Here is a 22,380-nt window from a genome sequence, read left to right on the forward strand (position 1 = left end):
CTGTGCCCAGCGGGCACATGCATTCACAATATCCCTCTGGCAGTGAGGTTTTAAAGGATACGGCAGTTAAAGGGTTAATCCGAATCATCTAGACTTTAAAATCACATTCACAGAACAATATATATATATATATATATATATATATATATATATATGTATATGTATATGTATATGTATATGTATATGTAAATATATGTATATATATATATATATATATATATATATATATATATATATAACTTTAGTAACACTGTACAATAAGATTTTATTTATAAACATTATGTTAACATGAACAATATTTATAAAGCATTTATTCATGTCAGTTAATATTCCAAACTTAAACATGAAAACATTGTTTTATTGTGATTTTTTTCCAAGTACATTTTACCAATTCCAAACCATATCAATCTTAATAACTACCATTATTTTTTATTTAATCATTTATGAGTGCTATACAATAGTCCAGGAAAGCTGGAAGAGAAAAACTCCTTGGGCCCTATCTTGCACCCAGCGCAATTGACTTTGTACACCGACGCATGTGTCATTCCTATTTTGCACCTGCGCAAAGCGCGCTTTTCCCTCCACAGAAGAACGTCGCTAAACTAGTGAATGAACTTGCGCTCCCTGGGCGGTTCAGCGCAAAAAAGGAGGCTTGTTCCGGCGCAAACAATCCCTGGTGCTATTTTGCTGTTCCATTAAACAATTGCGCCACTGACCAGAAAAAACCTAGTCTAAAGTCAAACGCGTTGTTCATTATGCTGTTTTAAGGGCGCATGCTTGACCATAATGTATAGCGTGCACAACGCGCATACACTTTGCTCATGTAATCTACACAGATGCAACAGTTATTTTTGCAAATCATAAATTGTTACACTAAAAAAATATTAACACATGAGATGACGGAAATCATGACGCTATTTTGGGTGGGTTTCTCCCATCCTCATACAACACAACTTCTCTGTCTTTCACTGCTCTTACAAGAACATCAGTCTGCTCGGCTGTGAACCGCTCTTGGCGTGCGCCTGGTAAATACGCCATAATAGCAATCCATAATGGAACTTGCGCACCTGCTTTTAAAGGGAATGTTGGATGACGCTCTGATTGGTTTATTTCACGTTACGCCCAAACCACACCTAAGAATAATGAAGCTACTTCAGACCAACCCATTTTAGATTTGCGCCGGGCGCAAGAGCCATTTATCCCGCCGGGAAAATAGCAACAGCGCCGAGACCCGCCCACAAAGTTACTTGCGCTTCGCGCTTTGACACTTGCGTTTCAGATCGTTTAAATAGGGCCCTTATATTCATGTGTGCAGAATTATTAGGCATGTTTTCTTTTACAGATGAAATGCGCTAAAATAGAGTTTTAACTCAAACTGTAAGGTCGAAAATTATGAAATACCCATGAGAAATATCAAACACAAATGCAATACAGAAATTGATAAGTTAAGACTTGACCATTGTACAAAAAATGCTGACTGGGTCATGAGGTCAGAAAAGAAGAAGAAAAAAGCAGGTCAAGAAGAACTGACAACACACACACACACACACACACACACACACACACACATTACCCACAGTGACAGTGGGACTGAGTGACATCAGATGTATGATAGTTTTTTAATTTTCTATCATCCATATAGTGTTGTATAGTCATGAAACTATGCATATTTCCTCAGAATAACTTGTCTTCTATGTGTACATTTTTTTTTTTGAAGTGTTTAGAAGCTGCACTTTAAAAAAATAAAAAGACATTTACTGGTTCCTTTTTTACTATTATTTCAAAAAATCAACACGACAAAACCATTCAAGCTATCCAAAATTCATTCACACCTGTTGTGTAAGATTAATTCTTTAAACAGTGGTAAAAGAGGATGTGGTGCTGAACCTTCAAGAGTCACTCAAAACGTATCTGTCCATAAAGCCTATAAAGAATTATTCTTAATATACAGTTCACAATACTTCAGCTTGTTATTCTAATTAAGTGAGGGTCACTTTATCAGTAAAATACATACAATTCATATTATTTTTTTGAAAGATTTCTATAAATGATTTAAATTATACTCGTTTCTACAATAATTATTTAAAAGTAATCCTATAGCTCCCTCTGGTGGCCATTATTGGTACTAAGAATTGCAAGCTTGATTTATAAGTTATGATAGTTTTAATTTTATGCTGGCTCTTGAAAATGATAAAGCTATGAAACTTACTGTGCTTCCTTCAAATGATGACTTCTACTTATATAAAAAATTATGAAGAGTTAGAATGAAACATTTTAAAGATATAGTAAAATAACTATTGTATTTTTTTATGTTACTTTAATAAATCTCTATGGCAACACCATTTAAGCTATCCTAAACCCATTTACAATTTCAGTATATTGGCATCATGTTGAAAAAGGAGTATGGAGTAGTATGAGGAGGAGTATGAATTCATTTACAGGCTGATTTTTTCATAAATCCACAATAAAATTTCTGATTTCTGTATCAATCTGTGTTGTTGTTTGTTTATTTTTATCTTTTATTTTTCATAGGAAGATAACTGACCCTTTACTCTCCTTTTTAATAAATGTGCTTATAAACCAAGGACAAGCTATTTATAGCTGTATTTATAAACTGCTTACTACTGACTATTAATATTGGGACAAGGCTTTATAAAGCATGAACTGACTATTTACTAATGAGTGCAGTTATTATAAAATGTTATCAATGCATTTGCTAATGTTAACAAATTAGACATTATTTTACAGTTATCAAATCCTTAAATGACTCATAAGCATTTGTGAAAGTTCTGCTTGCATTACAGCTTAGTATTGATCTGTGAGCTGAACAGATTTACTGTTACATCCATGAGATTTTGTAAATTCAAATAAATATAATGTTACAGGATGTCATAGGTCAGTATCAAATGAGTTTGAAATTATTATTTGCAGCACAAATAAGTTTTTTTTTAGGATTTTTAAAAATCCCTAAAACTGTCAGAAAAAGGATAAGGCCTAAGCTATTTATATGTGAGTGGCTAAATTTATTTTTGTTTTTATAATTGTAATACACAAACTATGAAATTATACAAAATGTATAAAAAGGTAAATAAATAAATACGCACACATTAAAAAAGCAGCCAAGTCGAATGAGTTTCCTTTTTTATATAGATTAAAATTGAAGACAGAAGCAAGTGGTAAATGTGGTCACTTTAATATTCAAATCCAGTAGATCCACTTCAGATTTATTTCTCAACAGTTTATGTTCACGTGGCTGTTTTCGTTTATATTCGCCAAGCTATTTTGAAATAATCTTGTCCGTGATGTGTTCGTTCGTACGACGAAAGGCAGAAACCTGCAGCTCAAGAGATATATGTTATTCTGCCAGTCGCGCTTTCAAATAGTCTTGCACACTTAAACGGGTCACAAACACCTGCATTTAGCTCTTGTTGTGTTATAATCGGTGTATTGTGTGCATTGGTGGCAATATTTTATTTAAAAAAGCTCTTATACAAGAATAAATTAGTTTGTTTTCAGCTCGTAACACTATGCGCTGATCGGAGCGGTGATTTCAGATAGGCAGCCGCAAATATTTAATTTTTACACAAACAGTTCAAAAACATCTGAATTTAGCTCTTGGTGTGTTTTAATTGGTGAATTGTGTAATATCGCTGCAATATTTTATTTGTAAAAGCTATAAAACAAGAATAAACTCGTTTTTTCTGAGCTCGTCATTCCACACGCTCATGCTCAGAGCGGTGATTCATCTCTCGTGTTTCTCACGTATCACTGACCATACATCAATTATTAATGAGCCCTGACCCGGTAATAATCAGATATGTTGGTTTAGCTTGTCAGTGTGAATTAAATCTAAGTATTTATTTGTATTTTAACCAATTTAAAAGTGAAAGTAAAAGTCCGGGAATTGAACCTGTAGGGGCGCTATTTCTCTCAGACAATGGAAGTCTGAAGCACATATACTCAAACAGAGGGACAGAGTGAGATGAGATGTCTGACAGTTTTTTAATTTTCTGTTATCCATACAGTGTTGTAAAGTTGTGAAACTATCCATATTTACTCAGAATGACTTTTTTTCTGTATGAAAAAAGGTTTTGAAGTGTTTGGAATTTAAAAATGCAGGACAATTAATAATTCCATTTTTACTGTCATTTAAAAAAATCACCAAGACAAAACCGTTCAAGCTATCCAAAATCCATTGGCAATTTAAGTTGTTTAAAATGTTTTGGCATCATGTAGACAAAGTTTGGTGTGTATAGTGTTGCTCTCCTCTGAGCAGTATGCATTAATTCACAGCTAAATGTAAAAAAAAAAATCCACATTCAAATCAAAATAGCTGACTTCCTGTTGATCGTAGCTGATGACTGTGAATTAGAAAGTTGTCCGTCTTGATAAGAACAATTTATGTACCAAGTTTTGTGTCTGTAGCTAAAACTAACCCCCCCACTTTTGACAAATGGTGGCGCTATAGAGTGCCTCCTTCACGCCCTTTTAAAAGCTTTTGCCATTGTCTAGCTATCACTAATACTGATATGTGTTTTGAGTTTCATGTAAATCTGAGGTTGTTGTCTGCCTCAAACTCACCATAACAGAACATTCAAGTTTGACACGTTGCCATGGCAACACTATATCAGATATCAATATCCCCACAACAGATTTACATCGGCCGTGTTTTGTCATTATTCTGATGAAGTTTTAAGTAAATCGAGTAAAAATAAGATGCTGAATTCAAAGCATTTGGAAAATGACACACTTCCTGCTGCCAGTTGGTGGCGCTATAACGTTGACTCTTAATAGTCACATATATACAATCAGTATCATACAACGAACAAACCCATGAAGTTTGATCAAATTCAGGAAATGTATGTGGATGTTATTAGACATTTCCTGTTCCTCATTTCTCGCCATAAGTTCCACGCCTCGCCACGGGCAAACCGTTCGAGATATCAAAAATCCCCTCGCAATTTTTCATCCACAATGTCTTGAGATCATGTTCACTGAGTTTCGTGGCGAACGGGTTGAAAACCTCAGAGGAGTATTTCAAATTCCAGAGCATGCTTTTTTTAAACAGCCCTGAATAGCTGACTTCCTGTTGGGCGGAGCCTATGACATAAAGCGCGAAAGTTGTTCAGCTCAATGAGATCTACAAGTGTACTGAGTTTCATATAAATATATGCAAGTGTGTGTGAGCTATGGTTCAAGATTTCTGACTGTGTTCCAGGGGGCGCTGTAGAGCCCCTGTGCCACGCCCGGGTCCCAGCCTCTGCGGCGTCCTGATGGCCGCAGATTCCAATGTGTGTGCCAATTTTCAAGAGTTTTTGAGCATGTTAAGGCCCCCAAAAACCCCCGGAAGGTTTAATAAAAAATAAAAAAAATAATAATAAGAATAATCCTTAGAAGAACAATAGGGCTCTTCGCCCCTTCGGGCTTGAGCCCTAATAATAATAATTAAAGCTGCAAGCAGCGATGAACGGGCCCTCGCACCCGGGCTCACCGCCATCGTGTGGCTTTAGTAAAAAGGTGAACGTTGAGAAATATGCATTTAATGTCCTAAATATAAGTGGAATATTTCAAAGTATATCCCATATATGTGCCAATCTTACCGTTGCCAGCAGGTGGCGCTATCATTATAATGGAATATTGGCCTTCAGATGTGTTCAGGCCAGGACTCTTATCAAACATGTGAAGTTTGGGGAAGATTTAACATTTTATGCTTGAGTTACAACAAGTTCTCTTGCTGTGGCAAGACATCAAATTTTGTCATGGCGCCATGGAAACGCCCTTTAACAAAAACTCAAGATCTCCATAAGTTAACATTGCACAGGCCTTTAGATTAGACTGACCACAAAATATATGTTAATCTCAAAAAAATTATAGGAGTAGTTTGTCGCAGCGTAAAACATGTCACTTCCTGTTGCCAATAGGTGGCGCTATGACTATAACTGAATGTGGGCATGTAGATCTGTTAAGGGCAGAAGTTTTATCTAACATGTGAAGTTTGGGGCAGATTGGACATTGTATGCCTGAGTTACAGCAACTTCCTTTTTCATGGCGAAACATCGAAATTTGTCGGGCCGCCATGGACACGCCCTTTAACGAAATCTAAAGATCTTCGCAATTTAACATCGCAAAAGGCTTAAGATTACACTGACCCGGTTTGGTGTTGATCTGAATAAATCTCTAGGAGGAGTTCGTTAATGTACAACCCCTGAAAATGGCAAAAACAACGCCAATTTTGCAAAGAAAATTCTAAATAACCGACTTCCTGTTTGGATTAGGATTTCGTACCAAGAGACTTTTTTGTAGGTATTGGTGTGTTACATGTGTATACCGATTTTTGTACATGTACGTGAAACATAGCTCGAGGCACACTCTGTTGAAAGTGTATAGGTGGCGCTATCGAGCCATTTTACCACACCTGATGGAATTATGGCCTTCAGATGTGTTCAGGACAGGACTATTATCACACATGTGCAGTTTGGGGAAGATCGGACATTTTATGCCTGAGTTATAACATCTTTTATTCCCATGGCGAGACATCGAACTTCGTGACGGCGCCATGGACACGCCTTTTAACGAAAACTCAAGATCTTCACAACTTAACATCGCACAGGCCTTTAGATTAGACTGACCACAAAAAATACATTGATGTCATAACATTTTTAGGAGTAGTTCGTCGCAGTGTAAAATATGTCACTTCCTGTTGCCAATAGGTGGCGCTACGACTATAACTGAATATGGGCATGTCAATCTGTTCAGGTCAGGAGTCTCATCAAACATGTGAAGTTTGGGGCAGATTGGTCATTGTATGTCTGAGTTAAAGCAACTTCCTGTTTCCTAGCGAATCATCGAAATTCGCCAGGCCGCCACGGACACACCCATTAACGAAAACTCAAAAGCTTCGCAATTTAACATCGCAAAGGCCTTCAGATTAGGCATACCAAATTTTGTGTTGATCTGAATGAATCTCTAGGAGGAGTTCGTTAAAATACAACGCATGGAAATGACAAAAATGACACAAAATTTGCTCATAATATTAGTAATAACCGACTTCCTGTTGGGTTTCGGATTTTGCTCCAAGAGACTTTTTTGTAGGTATTGGAGAGTTACATGTGTATACCGATTTTCATACATGTACATGAAACGTAGCTCGAGGCGCACACCGTTGAACGTGTATAGGTGGCGCTGTTGAGCCATTTTGCCACACCCACTTCTGAAACCCATATCAGAAGTAAATTTTCGCCAGTTCTGAGGTGTGTGCAAAGTTTCATGACTTTTCGAGCATGTTTAGGCCCTCAAAAATGCGATTCATTTTGGAGAAGAATAATAATAATAATAATAATAATAATAATAATAATAAACGGAGCAATTCCAAGAGGGTCCTCACACCATCGGTGCTCGGGCCCTAATAATAATAATAATAATAAACGGAGCAATTCCAAGAGGGTCCTCACACCATCGGTGCTCGGGCCCTAATTAAAGCTGCAAGCAGCGATGAACGGGCCCTCGCACCCGGGCTCACCGCCATCGTGTTGCTTTAGTAAAAAGGTGAACGTTGAGAAATATGCATTTAATGTCCTAAATATAAGTGGAATATATCAAAGTATATCCCATATGTGTGCCAATCTTACCGTTGCCAGCAGGTGGCGCTATCATTATAATGGAATATTGGCCTTCAGATGTGTTCAGGCCAGGACTCTTATCGAACATGTGAAGTTTGGGGAAGATTGAACATTTTATGCTTGAGTTACAACAACTTCTCTTGCTGTGGCAAGACATCAAATTTTGTCATGGCGCCATGGAAACGCCCTTTAACAAAAACTCAAGATCTCCAAAAGTTAACATTGCACAGGCCTTTAGATTAGACTGACCACAAAATATATGTTAATCTCAAAAAAATTATAGGAGTAGTTTGTCGCAGCGTAAAACATGTCACTTCCTGTTGCCAATAGGTGGCGCTATGACTATAACTGAATGTGGGCATGTAGATCTGTTAAGGGCAGAAGTTTTATCTAACATGTGAAGTTTGGGGCAGATTGGACATTGTATGTCTGAGTTACAGCAACTTCCTTTTTCATGGCGAAACATCGAAATTTGTCAGGCCACCATGGACACGCCCTTTAACGAAATCTAAAGATCTTCGCAATTTAACATCGCAAAGGGCTTAAGATTACACTGACCAGGTTTGGTGTTGATCTGAATAAATCTCTAGGAGGAGTTCGTTAAAGTACAACCCCTGAAAATGGCAAAAACAACGCCAATATTGCAGAGAAAATTCTAAATAACCGACTTCCTGTTGGGATTCGGATTTCGTACCAAGAGACTTTTTTGTAGGTATTGGTGTGTTACATGTGTATACCGATTTTTGTACATGTACGTGAAACATAGCTCGAGGCGCACTCTGTTGAAAGTGTATAGGTGGCGCTATCGAGCCATTTTGCCACACCTGATGGAATTTTGGCCTTCAGATGTGTTCAGGCCAGGACTCTTATCACACATGTGAAGTTTGGGGAAGATCGGACATTTTATGCCTGAGTTATAACATCTTTTATTCCCATGGCGAGACATAGAACTTCGTGACGGCGCCATGGACACGCCTTTTGACGAAAACTCAAGATCTTCACAACTTAACATCGCACAGGGCTTTAGATTAGACTGACCACAAAAAATACATTGATGTCATAAAATTTCTAGGAGTAGTTCATCGCAGTGTAAAATATGTCACTTCCTGTTGCCAATAGGTGGCGCTATGACTATAACTGAATATGGGCATGTCAATCTGTTCAGGTCAGGAGTCTCATCAAACATGTGAAGTTTGGGGCAGATTGGTCATTGTATGTCTGAGTTATAGCAACTTCCTGTTTCATGGCGAATCATCGAAATTCGCCAGGCCGCCACGGACACGCCCATTAACGAAAACTCAAAAGCTTCGCAATTTAACATCGCAAAGGCCTTCAGATTAGGCATACCAAATTTGGTGTTGATCTGAATGAATCTCTAGGAGGAGTTCGTTAAAATACAACGCATGGAAATGACAAAAATGACACAAAATTTGCTCATAATATTAGTAATAACCGACTTCCTGTTGGGTTTCGGATTTTGCTCCAAGAGACTTTTTTGTAGGTATTGGAGAGTTACATGTGTATAACGATTTTCATACATGTACATGAAACGTAGCTCGAGGCGCACACCATTGAACGTGTATAGGTGGCGCTGTTGAGCCATTTTGCCACACCCACTTCTGAAACCCATATCAGACGTAAATTTTCGCCAGTTCTGAGGTGTGTGCAAAGTTTCATGACTTTTCGAGCATGTTTAGGCCCTCAAAAATGCGATTCATTTTGGAGAAGAAGAATAATAATAATAATAATAATAATAATAATAATAATAATTAAAGCTGCAAGCAGCGATGAACGGGCCCTCGCACCCGGGCTCACCGCCATCGTGTGGCTTTAGTAAAAAGGTGAACGTTGAGAAATATGCATTTAAACTCATAAATATAAGTGCAATATATCAAAGTTTATTCCATATGTGTGCCAATCTTCCTGTTGCCAGCAGGTGGCGCTATCGTTATAATGGAATATTGGCCTTCAGATGTGTTCAAGCCAGGACCCTTATCACACATGTGAAGTTTGGGCAAGATCGGACATTTTATGCCTGAGTTATAACATCTTTTATTCCCATGGCGAGACATCGAACTTCGTCATGGCGACATGGACATGCCTTTTAACAAAAACTCAAGATCTTCACAACTAAACATCACACAGGTCTTTAGATTAGACTGACCACAAAAAAGTCATTGATGTCATAAAATTTTTAGGAGTAGTTTGTCACAGTGTAAAATATGTCACTTCCAGTTGCCAATAGGTGGCGCTATGACTATAACTGAATATTGGCATGTAGATCTGTTCAGGTGAAGAGTCTTATCAAAAATGTGAAGTTTGGGGCGGATTGGACATTGTATGTGTGAGTTATAGCACCATCATTTTTCATGGCGAATCATCGAAATTTGTCAGGCCGCCATGGACACGCCCTTTAACGAAACCTCAATTCCTTCGCAATTTAACATGGCAAAGGGCTTTAGATTACACTGACCAAGTTTGGTGTTGATCTGAATAAATCTCTAGGAGGAGTTCGTTAAAATACAACCCCTGAAAATGACAAAAACAACACCAATTTTGCAGGGAAAATTAAAAATAACCGACTTCCTGTTGGGATTCGGGTTTCGTACCAAGAGACTTTTTTGTAGCTATTGGTGTGTTACATATGTTTACCGATTTTCGTACATGTATATGACATGTAGCTCGAGGCGCACTCCATTGAAAATGTATAGGTGGCGCTATCGAGCCATTTTGCCACACCCAATGGAATATTAGCCTCCAGATGTGTTCAGGTCAGTACTCTTATCAAACATTTGAAGTTTGGGCAAGATCTGATATTTTATGACTGAGTTACAACAACTTCTACTCCCATGGCGAGACATCGAACTTTGACATGGCGCCATGGACACGCCCTTTAACGAAAACTCAAGATCTTCTCAATGTAACAACGTACAGGCCTTTAGATTAGACTGACGACAAAAAAGACATTGATGTCAAAAATTTCTAGGAGTAGTTTGTCGCAGCGTAAAATATGTCACTTCCTGTTGCCAATAGGTGGCGCTATGACTATAACTGAATATGGTCATGTCAAACTGTTCAGGACAGGAGTCTCATCAAACATGTGAAGTTTGGGGCAGATTGGTCATTGTATGTCTGAGTTATAGCAACTTCCTGTTTCATGGCGAATCATCGAAATTCGCCAGGCCGCCACACACAGGCCCTTCAACGAAAACTCAAAAGCTTCGCAATTTAACATCGCAAAGGCCTTTAGATTAGGCATACCAAATTTGGTGTTGATCTGAATTAATCTCTAGGAGGAGTTCGTTAAAATACAACGCATGGAAATGACAAAAATGACACAAAATTTGCTCATAATATTAGAAATAACCGACTTCCTGTTGGGTTTCGGTTTTTGCTCCAAGAGACTTTTTTGTAGGTATTGAAGAGTTACATGTGTATACCGATTTTCATACATGTACATGAAACGTAGCTCGAGGCGCACACCGTTGAACGTGTATAGGTGGCGCTGTTGAGCTATTTTGCCACACCCACTTCTGAAACCCATATCAGACGTAAATTTTCGCCAGTTCTGAGGTGTGTGCAAAGTTTCATGACTTTTCGAGCATGTTTAGGCCCTCAAAAATGCGATTCATCTTAGAGAAGAAGAATAATAATAATAATAATAATAATAATAATTAAAGCTGCAAGCAGCGATGAACGGGCCCTCGCACCCGGGCTCACCGCCATCGTGTGGCTTTAGTAAAAAGGTGAACGTTGAGAAATATGCATTTAAACTCATAAATATAAGTGCAATATATCAAAGTTTATTCCATATGTGTGCCAATCTTCCTGTTGCCAGCAGGTGGCGCTATCGTTATAATGGAATATTGGCCTTCAGATGTGTTCAAGCCAGGACCCTTATCACACATGTGAAGTTTGGGCAAGATCGGACATTTTATGCCTGAGTTATAACATCTTTTATTCCCATGGCGAGACATCGAACTTCGTCATGGCGACATGGACATGCCTTTTAACAAAAACTCAAGATCTTCACAACTAAACATCACACAGGTCTTTAGATTAGACTGACCACAAAAAAGTCATTGATGTCATAAAATTTCTAGGAGTAGTTTGTCACAGTGTAAAATATGTCACTTCCAGTTGCCAATAGGTGGCGCTATGACTATAACTGAATATTGGCATGTAGATCTGTTCAGGTGAAGAGTCTTATCAAAAATGTGAAGTTTGGGGAGGATTGGACATTGTATGTGTGAGTTATAGCACCATCATTTTTCATGGCGAATCATCGAAATTTGTGAGGCCGCCATGGACACGCCCTTTAACGAAACCTCAATTCCTTCGCAATTTAACATGGCAAAGGGCTTTAGATTACACTGACCAAGTTTGGTGTTGATCTGAATAAATCTCTAGGAGTTCGTTAAAATACAACCCCTGAAAATGACAAAAACAACACCAATTTAGCAGGGAAAATTAAAAATAACCGACTTCCTGTTGGGATTCGGATTTCATACCAAGAGACTTTTTTGTAGCTATTGGTGTGTTACATATGTTTATCGATTTTCGTACATGTATATGACATGTAGCTCGAGGCGCACTCCTTTGAAAATGTATAGGTGGCGCTATTGAGCCATTTTGCCACACCCAATGGAATATTAGCCTCCAGATGTGTTCAGGTCAGTACTCTTATCAAACATTTGAAGTTTGGGCAAGATCTGATATATTATGACTGAGTTACAACAACTTCTACTCCCATGGCGAGACATCGAACTTTGACATGGCGCCATGGACACGCCCTTTAACGAAAACTCAAGATCTTCTCAATTTAACATCGTACAGGCCATTAGATTAGACTGACGACAAAAAAGACATTGATGTCAAAAATTTCTAGGAGTAGTTTGTCGCAGCGTAAAATATGTCACTTCCTGTTGCCAATAGGTGGCGCTATGACTATAACTGAATATGGTCATGTCAAACTGTTCAGGACAGGAGTCTCATCAAACATGTGAAGTTTGGGGCAGATTGGTCATTGTATGTCTGAGTTATAGCAACTTCCTGTTTCATGGCGAATCATCGAAATTCGCCAGGCCGCCACACACAGGCCCTTCAACGAAAACTCAAAAGCTTCGCAATTTAACATCGCAATGGCCTTTAGATTAGGCATACCAAATTTGGTGTTGATCTGAATTAATCTCTAGGAGGAGTTCGTTAAAATACAACGCATGGAAATGACAAAAATGACACAAAATTTGCTCATAATATTAGAAATAACCGACTTCCTGTTGGGTTTCGGATTTTGCTCCAAGAGACTTTTTTGTAGGTATTGGAGAGTTACATGTGTATACCGATTTTCATACATGTACATGAAACGTAGCTCGAGGCGCACACCGTTGAACGTGTATAGGTGGCGCTGTTGAGCCATTTTGCCACACCCACTTCTGAAACCCATATCAGACGTAAATTTTCGCCAGTTCTGAGGTGTGTGCAAAGTTTCATGACTTTTCGAGCATGTTTAGGCCCTCAAAAATGCGATTCATCTTAGAGAAGAAGAATAATAATAATAAATATAGCTGCAAGCAGCGATGGCGGGCTCAAGCCACCAATGCCATCACCACCCCGGTGGCATCAGGTAAACTGTGTCCAGCGGGCACATGCATTCACAATATCCCTCTGGCAGTTAGGTTTTAAAGGATATGGCGGTTAAAGGGTTAATCCGAATCATCTAGACTTTAAAATCACATTCACAGAACAATATACATATATATTCCCCAAACATATATATATATTTAGTAACACTTTACAATAAGATTTCATTTATAAACATTATGTTAACATGAACAATATTTATATAGCATTAATTTATGTCAGTTAATATTCCAAACTTAAACATTAAAACATTGTTTTATTGTGATTTTTTTCCAAGCAAATTTTACCAATTCCAAACCATATCAATCTTAATAACTACCATTATTTTTTATTTAATCATTTATAAGTGCTATACAATAGTCCAGGAAAGCTGGAAGAGAAAAACTCCTTATATTCATGTGTGCAGAATCATTAGGCATGTTTTCTTTTACAGATGAAATGCGCTAAAAAAGAGTTTTAACTCAAACTGTTTTAACTCAAAGTCGAAAATTATGAAATACCCATGAGAAATATCAAACACAAATGTAATACAGAAATGGATAAGTTAAGACTTGACCATTGTACAAAAATGCTGACTGGGTCATGAGGTCAGAAAAGAAGAAGAAGAAAAAAAAAACAGGTCAAGAAGAACTGACAAAAATAATTGCAAAATAATTAGGAATTAATGTGAAGATTAATTTTTAGTCAAATCTGCAAGACAGACTTTCAGGAAAGGAGGTGGAATAAAAATGAGCTCCTAAATCTTAATCCCGGATTCTGGAAGATATATTCCTCAAACCATCGGACAAGAGGAGGTGGTGCTGGTCCTTCACGAGTCACTATAATCTGTTCATAAAGCCTATATATAAAGCCTTAATATATAGTATTTCACAATACTTCATGGTATTCTAATTAAATCATTTTTTTGGAATCTTTGATTTCTCAGAACCTGACACATTGTAATTCTGAGACTCCAGGAAAGTGGCAGTTCTGTAAAATGTTGGCACTGGAGACTAAAAGCTCCCTGATAGTTTCACACCTAATTCACTTAACACACACACACACACACACACACACACACACACACACACATTACCCACAGTGACAGAGGAACAGATTGACATCAGATGTATGATAGTTTTTTAATTTTCTATCATCCATATAGTGTTGTATAGTCATGAAACTATGCATATTTCCTCAGAATGACTTGTCTTCTATGTGTACATTTTTTTGAAGTGTTTAGAAGCTGCACTTAAAAAAATGAAAGACATTTACTGGTTACTTATTTACTGTTATTTCAAAAAATCACCACGACAAAACCATTCAAGCTATTCAAAATTCATTCGCACCTGTTCTGTAAGATACATTCTTTAAACAGTGGTAAAAGAGGATGTGGTGCTGATCCTTCAAGAGTCACTCAAAACTTATCTGTCCATAAAGCCTATAAAGAATTATTCTTAAAATACGGTTCACAATACTTCAGCTTGTTATTCTAATAAAGTGAGGGTCATTTTATCAGTAAAATACATAAAATTCATATTATTTTTCTTTGAAAGATTTCTATAAATGATTTAAATCATACTTGTTTCTACAATAATTATTTAAAAGTGATCCTATAGCTCCATCTGGTGGCCATTATTGGTACTAAGAATTGCAAGCTTGATTTATATGTTATGATAGTTTTAATTTTATGCTGGCTCTTGAAAATGATAAAGCTATGAAACTTACTGTGCTTCCTTCAAATGATGACTTCTAGGTATATAAAAAATTATGAAGAGTTGGAATTAAAAATTTTAAGGATATAGTAAAATAACTATGGTATTTTTTTATGTTACTTTAATAAATCTCTATGGCCACACCATTTAAGGTATCCTAAACCCATTCGCAATTTAACATCTTCAGTATATGGCTTCATGTTAAAACAGTTTGGTGTGAACTACTTGTGTCTTCTTGGAGGAGAATGAATTCATTTACAGGCTGAGTTTATCATAAATCCACAATAACATTTCTGAGTTCTGTATCAATCAGTGTTGTTGTTTGTTTTTTTTTAATTTTTTTTATTTTTCATAGGAAGATAACTGACCCTTTACTCTCCTTTTTAATAAATGAGCTATCTATAGCTGTATTTATAAACTGCTTACTACTGACTATTAATATTGGGACAAGGCTTTATGAAGCATGAACTGACTATTTACTAATGAGTGCAGTTATTATAAAGTGTTATCAATGCATTTGCTAATGTTAACAAATTAGACATTATTTTACAGTGTTATCAAATCCCTTAAATGATTTGTAAGTGTTTTGTAATGATTTTATTGACCTACAAGCATTTGTGAAAGTTCTGCTTGCATTACAGCTTAGTCTTGATCTGTGAGCTGAACAGATTTACTGTTACATCCATGAGATTATGTAAATTCAAATAAATATCATGTCACAGGATGTCAGAGGTCAGTATCAAATTAGTTTGAAATTATTATTTGCAGCACAAATAAGGTTTTTTAGGATTTTTAAAAATCCCTAAAACTGTCAGAAAAGGATAAGGCCTAAGATTTCTATGTGAGTGGCTAAATTTGTTTGTTTTTATAACTATAATGCATAAACTATGAAACTATACAAAATGTATAAAAAAGTACAAGTTATTCTTTTCCAATGTTTTTTATTTATTTACAATTTTTTTTTTTTTGGGGGGATTTACATTTTTAAAAATTTGCCTACGGCAATCATTCTAAACAGCTTGAGTAAAACCTGTCAATATTTATTATAGACCACTATAACTGTGTATAATCTAACAAACGAGTTTATTATGAAAATAAAAGCGTGTACACCAGATGAATTGGACGATAAAGAAATCGCTAACAATAGTATAATAGAGCATGTTTTATGTTTTTAGGCGTTTAGATGCAGAAATGGACAAATCAAATGTAAAATCAAATGTAATTGATTTAATTAAATATAGATTAAGTCTTGTTAGAGCAAAATAATAAATAAATACGTACACACATTAAAAAAGCAGCCAAGATGAATGAGTTAAATTTTTTATATAGATTAAAATTGAAGACAGAAGCAGCTGGTATATGCGGTCACTTAATATTAAAATCCAGTAGATCCACTTCAGATTTAATACTCAACAGTTTATGTTCACGTGGCTGTTTTCGTTTATATTCGCCAAGCTATTATGTATTTTGAAATAATCTTGTCCGTGATGTGTTCGTTCTTACGACGAAAGGCAGAATCCTGCAGCTCGAGAGATATATGTTAATCTGCCAGTCGCGCTTTCAAATAGTCTTGCACACTTAAACGGGTCACAAACACCTGCATTTAGCTCGTGTTGTGTTATAATGGATGTATTGTGTGCATTTATGGCAATAATTTATTTTAAAAAGCTCTTAAAGAAGAATAAATTCGTTAGTTTTGAACTTGTGACACTGTGCGCGCTGATCGGAGGCAGTGATTTCAGATAGGCAGCCGTGAATATTTCATTTTCACACAAACAGTTCAAAAACATCTTAATTTAGCTCTTGGTGTGCTCTAATTGGTGAATTGTGTGATATCGCTGCAATACTTTATTTTTAATAGCTATAAAACAAGAATAAACTCGTTTTTTCTGAGCTCATCATTCCACACGCTGGTGCTCAGAGCGGTGATTCATCTCTCGTGTTTCTCACGTATCACTGACCACACATCCATTATTGATGAGCCCTGACCTGATAATAATCATATATGTTGGTTTAGCTTGTCAGTGTGAATTAAATCCAAGTATTTATTTGTATTTTAACCGATTTAAAAGTGAAACCAAAAGACAGTCTCCTCCCTTTTTAAATCCGGTAACTGCACCTGTAGGGGCGCTATTTCTCTCAGACAATGGAAGTCTAAGCACACACACTCAAACAGAGGGACAGAGTGATATGAGATGTCTGACAGTTTTTTAATTTTCTGTTATCCATACAGTGTTGTAAAGTCATGAAACTATGCATATTTACTCAGAATAACTTTTTTTTTTCTGTATGAAAAAAGGTTTTGAAGTGTTTGGAATTTTAAAATGCAGGAAAATTAATAATTTAATCTTTATTGTCATTTAAAAAAATCACCACGACAAAACCATCCAAGCTATCCAAAACCCATTCACAATTTAAGTTCCTCAATGTTTTTTCAACATGTACACCAAGTTTGGTGTGTATAGTGTTACTCTCCTCTGAGCAGTATGCATTAATTCACAGCTAAATGTAAAAAACAATCCACATTCAAATCAAAATAGCCGACTTCCTGTTGGTCGTAGCTGATGACTGTGAATTAGAAAGTTGTCCGTCTTGATAAGAACAATTTTTGTACTGAGTTTGGTGTCTGTAGCTAAAACTAACCCCCCCACTTTTGACAAAAGGTGGCGCTATAGAGTGCCTCTTCCACGCCCTCTTATGAACTTTTGCCAGTGTCTAGCTGTCACTAATACTGATATGTGTTCTGAGTTTGATGAAATTCTAAGCATGTTATTTGCCTCAAAATCACCTGAGAAGTATTCCAGTTTGACATGTTGCCACGGCAACAATATTTTTAGATATCCAATTTCCCCCAGCAGATTCATATCGGCTGTGTTTTAACATTATTCTGATGAAGTTTGAAGCAAATCGAGTAAAAATAAGATGCTGAATTCAAAGCATTTTGAAAATGACACACTTCCTGCTGCCAGTTGGTGGCGCTATAACTTTGACTCCTAATAGTCACATATATGTGATTGACATCATACAATGAATAATCTGATGAAGTTTGATTGAAATCAGGAAATGTATGTGGATGGTATTAGACACTTCCTGTTTCTCAATTCTCGCCATAATTTCAACGTCTCGCCACGAGCAAACCGTTCGAGATATCAAAAATCCCCTGGCAATTTTTCATCCCCAATGTGTTGAGATCATGTTGACCGAGTTTGGTGGTAAACGAGTAAAAAACCTATGACAAGTATATCAAATTCCAGAGCATGCGCTTTTTACATAACTCTAAATAGCTGACTTCCTGTTGGGCGGAGCACAATGACATGCAATACGAAAATTGATCGGCATAATGAGATCTATATGTGTACTGAGTTTCATATGAATATGTGCAAGTATGTGTGAGCTATGCATCAACATTTATGACTGTGTTCCAGGGGGCGCCGTAGAGCCCCTGTGCCACGCCCGGGTCCCAGCCTCTGCAGGCTCCTAAAGGGCACAGATTCCAAAGTGTGTGCAAATTTTCAAGAGTTTTTGAGTATGTTAGGGACCCCAAAAGCCCCCACAACTTTGACCAAAAATATGAATAATAAACCCTAAATAGCCAACTTCCTGTTGGGCGGAGCCTATGACATGCAGTACGAAAGTTGTTTGGTTTAATGAGATCTATATGTGTACCGAGTTTCATGTGTCTACGTGCAAGTATGTATGATATATGGCCCTCAGTTTTCCAGGGGGCGCTGTAGAGCCCCTGTGCCACGCCCGTGTATCAGTCTCTGCCCGACCCTAATGGCCGCAGGTTCCAATCTGTGTGCCAATTTTCAAGAGTTTTCGAGCATGTTAAGGACCCCAAAAGCCCCCGTAACGTTAGAAAAAAATAATAATAATAATAATAATAAAAAATAATCCTAAGGAAAACAATAGGGCTCTCGCCCTCCAGGCTTGAGCCCTAATTAAAGCTGCAAGCAGCGATGAACGGGCCCTCGCACCCGGGCTCACCGCCATCGTGTGGCTTTAGTAAAAAGGTGAACGTTGAGAAAAATGCATTTAATGTCCTAAATATCAGTGGAATATATCAAAGTATATCCCATATATGTGCCAATCTTACCGTTGCCAGCAGGTGGCGCTATCATTATAATGGAATATTGGCCTTCAGATGTGTTCAGGCCAGGACTCTTATCAAACATGTGAAGTTTGGGGAAGATTGAACATTTTATGCTTGAGTTACAACAACTTCTCTTGCTGTGGCAAGACATCAAATTTTGTCATGGCGCCATGGAAACGCCCTTTAACAAAAACTCAAGATCTACAAAGTTAACATTGCACAGGCCTTTAGATTAGACTGACCACAAAATATATGTTAATCTCAAAATAATTAAAGGAGTAGTTTGTTGCAGCGTAAAACATGTCACTTCCTGTTGCCAATAGGTGGCGCTATGACTATAACTGAATGTGGGCATGTAGATCTGTTAAGGGCAGAAGTTTTATCTAACATGTGAAGTTTGGGGCAGATTGGACATTGTATGTCTGAGTTACAGCAACTTCCTTTTTCATGGCGAAACATCGAAATTTGTCAGGCCGCCATGGACACGCCCTTTAACGAAATCTAAAGATCTTCGCAATTTAACATTGCAAAGGGCTTAAGATTACACTGACCAGGTTTGGTGTTGATCTGAATAAATCTCTAGGAGGAGTTCGTTAAAGTACAACCCCTGAAAATGGCAAAAACAACGCCAATTTTGCAGAGAAAATTCTAAATAACTGACTTCCTGTTGGGATTCGGATTTCGTACCAAGAGACTTTTTTGTAGGTATTGGTGTGTTACATGTGTATACCGATTTTTGTACATGTACGTGAAACATAGCTCGAGGCGCACTCTGTTGAAAGTGTATAGGTGGCGCTATCGAGCCATTTTGCCACACCTGATGGAATTTTGGCCTTCAGATGTGTTCAGGCCAGGACTCTTATCACACATGTGCAGTTTGGGGAAGATCGGACATTTTATGCCTGAGTTATAACATCTTTTATTCCCATGGCGAGACATCGAACTTCGTGACGGCGCCATGGACACGCCTTTAAACGAAAACTCAAGATCTTCACAACTTAATATCGCACAGGCCTTTAGATTAGACTGACCACAAAAAATACATTGATGTCATAAAATTTCTAGGAGTAGTTCATTGCAGTGTAAAATATGTCACTTCCTGTTGCCAGTAGGTGGCGCTATGACTATAACTGAATATGGGCATGTCAATCTGTTCAGGTCAGGAGTCTCATCAAACATGTGAAGTTTGGGGCAGATTGGTCATTGTATGTCTGAGTTATAGCAACTTCCTGTTTCATGGCGAATCATTGAAATTCGCCAGGCCGCCACGGACACGCCCATTAATGAAAACTCAAAAGCTTCGCAATTTAACATCGCAAAGGCCTTCAGATTAGGCATACCAAATTTGGTGTTGATCTGAATGAATCTCTAGGAGGAGTTCGTTAAAATACAACGCATGGAAATGACAAAAATGACACAAAATTTGCTCATAATATTAGTAATAACCGACTTCCTGTTGGGTTTCGGATTTTGCTCCAAGAGACTTTTTTGTAGGTAGTGGAGAGTTACATGTGTATACCGATTTTCATACATGTACATGAAACGTAGCTCGAGGCGCACACCGTTGAACATGTATAGGTGGCGCTGTTGAGCCATTTTGCCACACCCACTTCTGAAACCCATATCAGACGTAAATTTTCGCCAGTTCTGAGGTGTGTGCAAAGTTTCATGACTTTTCGAGCATGTTTAGGCCCTCAAAAATGCGATTCATTTTGGAGAAGAAGAATAATAATAATAATAATAATAATAATAATAATAATAATAATAATAAACGGAGCAATTCCAAGAGGGTCCTCACACCATCGGTGCTCGGGCCCTAATAAACGGAGCAATTCCAAGAGGGTCCTCACACCATCGGTGCTCGGGCCCTAATAATAATAAACGGAGCAATTCCAAGAGGGTCCTCACACCATCGGTGCTCGGGCCCTAATAATAATAATAATAATAATAATAATAATAATAAACGGAGCAATTCCAAGAGGGTCCTCACACCATCGGTGCTCGGGCCCTAATAATCCTTAGGGGAACAATAGGGCTCTTCGCCCCTTCGGGCTTGAGCCCTAATAACAAGAATAATCCTTAGAAGAACAATAGGGCTCTTCGCCCCTTCGGGCTTGAGCCCTAATAATCCTTAGAAGAACAATAGGGCTCTTCGCCCCTTCGGGCTTGAGCCCTAATAAAAAACAAAGCAGATACAAGAGGGTCCTCGCACCTCGGTGCTCGGGCCCTAATAAACGGAGCAATTCCAATAGGGTCCTCACACCATCGGTGCTCGGGCCCTAATAATAAACGGAGCAATTCCAAGAGGGTCCTCACACCATCGGTGCTCGGGCCCTAATTACATATCTTGCTAAAACGATTCCTACCTGACGATGGTGGTGGCGCAGCAATCCAGTTACCAAGTTGAGGTGCTACGTAATTCCAGACTAGGCCGTTTTTCTCCATCTGTACAGTGCCTATACCTTTATTTACCCAGGAACCTATGATAACATATATCATCAAATAAGTGCTTTTGTTGGATGCAGTCCTAAATACAAAGGTCTCCTAACCTTAAAACACATGCCATTGTGTAAAATAAAATTCCTACTTACAGTTTTTTGACAATGACTAGGACCCATTTCTCAATAGTTAGGTCATGTAACTCTTTACACAGTCCTCCTAACCAACTTTCATCTTGGCAAAGCAGTTAATTTAACATTCAGCATGCTCTAAAACTACCAAATCAAGTACCTATCTTAAATCAAGTAATTCTTCCATAACAATAGAAAAGGTTGTCACTAAACCAACACATTTCCATTTAATGTCACTCATAAAACAATGATCTAAAACACCAACAGGCAGCATTATATGTTTTCTTCTTTAAAATGTGTTTCTTTAGTAAAAAAAAATGACTACATTGTTCTCTTTGGTATAGATGGTCATACAAAAGACTAACACTAATTGTTTTGATAGTACTTAATTTTTTAGATTTATCGTGTATTTTAATAGTATTATAGCGAATTGTGGTCTTATTCAGTTTTGTAATATGTTAGGCTCTGAACATATGTTTAACAGTTTTAAAAAGAGTATGTAAACATGTAAATTGGCCTTTACTGTAGGTACACAGAGTTTTGGTAGTGGTTGTGTGAGTTGTATGAATTAATGTAACTTAGAATAAAGTCACTCAATTTATTTTATTCCAAAGCAATGGACAATGATCCACAGTTTGGCCAATATAGACTGCTGTTCACTGTGTAAATAGTTCTGAAAAAGTGACTTAAGCATTGGGAAATTGGTCCTAAAAACATTGTAAACAGATTTAAACAATCTGATATAATCTTATCTAAAGTGT

At 37.4% G+C, this 22,380-nt stretch overlaps 1 protein-coding gene and 1 long non-coding RNA gene across 5 annotated transcripts in view; one reads left to right on the plus strand and one right to left on the minus strand.

Moving 5' to 3' along the window:
- LOC128016213 (uncharacterized) overlaps positions 1 to 20,979 on the plus strand; it is a 28,576-nt gene extending 7,597 nt beyond the window's left edge. Inside the window, exons 2-5 of one of the 4 annotated variants that reach the window (XR_008184092.1) lie at positions 5,922 to 6,387; positions 8,416 to 9,120; positions 11,035 to 11,118; positions 20,628 to 20,979. This is a non-coding gene — a long non-coding RNA (uncharacterized LOC128016213). Of the gene's footprint in view, positions 1 to 5,921; positions 6,388 to 7,949; positions 9,121 to 11,034; positions 11,119 to 12,936; positions 13,499 to 20,627 lie in introns of those variants that run through there. The other 3 variants (XR_008184089.1, XR_008184091.1, XR_008184090.1) reach the window with 3 other exon arrangements.
- The window catches only part of fam171b (family with sequence similarity 171 member B), a 95,315-nt gene that overhangs the window by 68,929 nt on the left and 4,006 nt on the right, over positions 1 to 22,380 (minus strand). The window contains exon 6 of the mRNA XM_052600696.1: positions 21,416 to 21,529. Within this exon, the coding sequence (XP_052456656.1) occupies positions 21,416 to 21,529 (114 nt within the window). The remainder of the gene's footprint in view (positions 1 to 21,415; positions 21,530 to 22,380) is intronic.

Source organism: Carassius gibelio, chromosome A6, assembly GCF_023724105.1.
Source record: "Carassius gibelio isolate Cgi1373 ecotype wild population from Czech Republic chromosome A6, carGib1.2-hapl.c, whole genome shotgun sequence".
NCBI lineage: Eukaryota > Metazoa > Chordata > Actinopteri > Cypriniformes > Cyprinidae > Carassius > Carassius gibelio.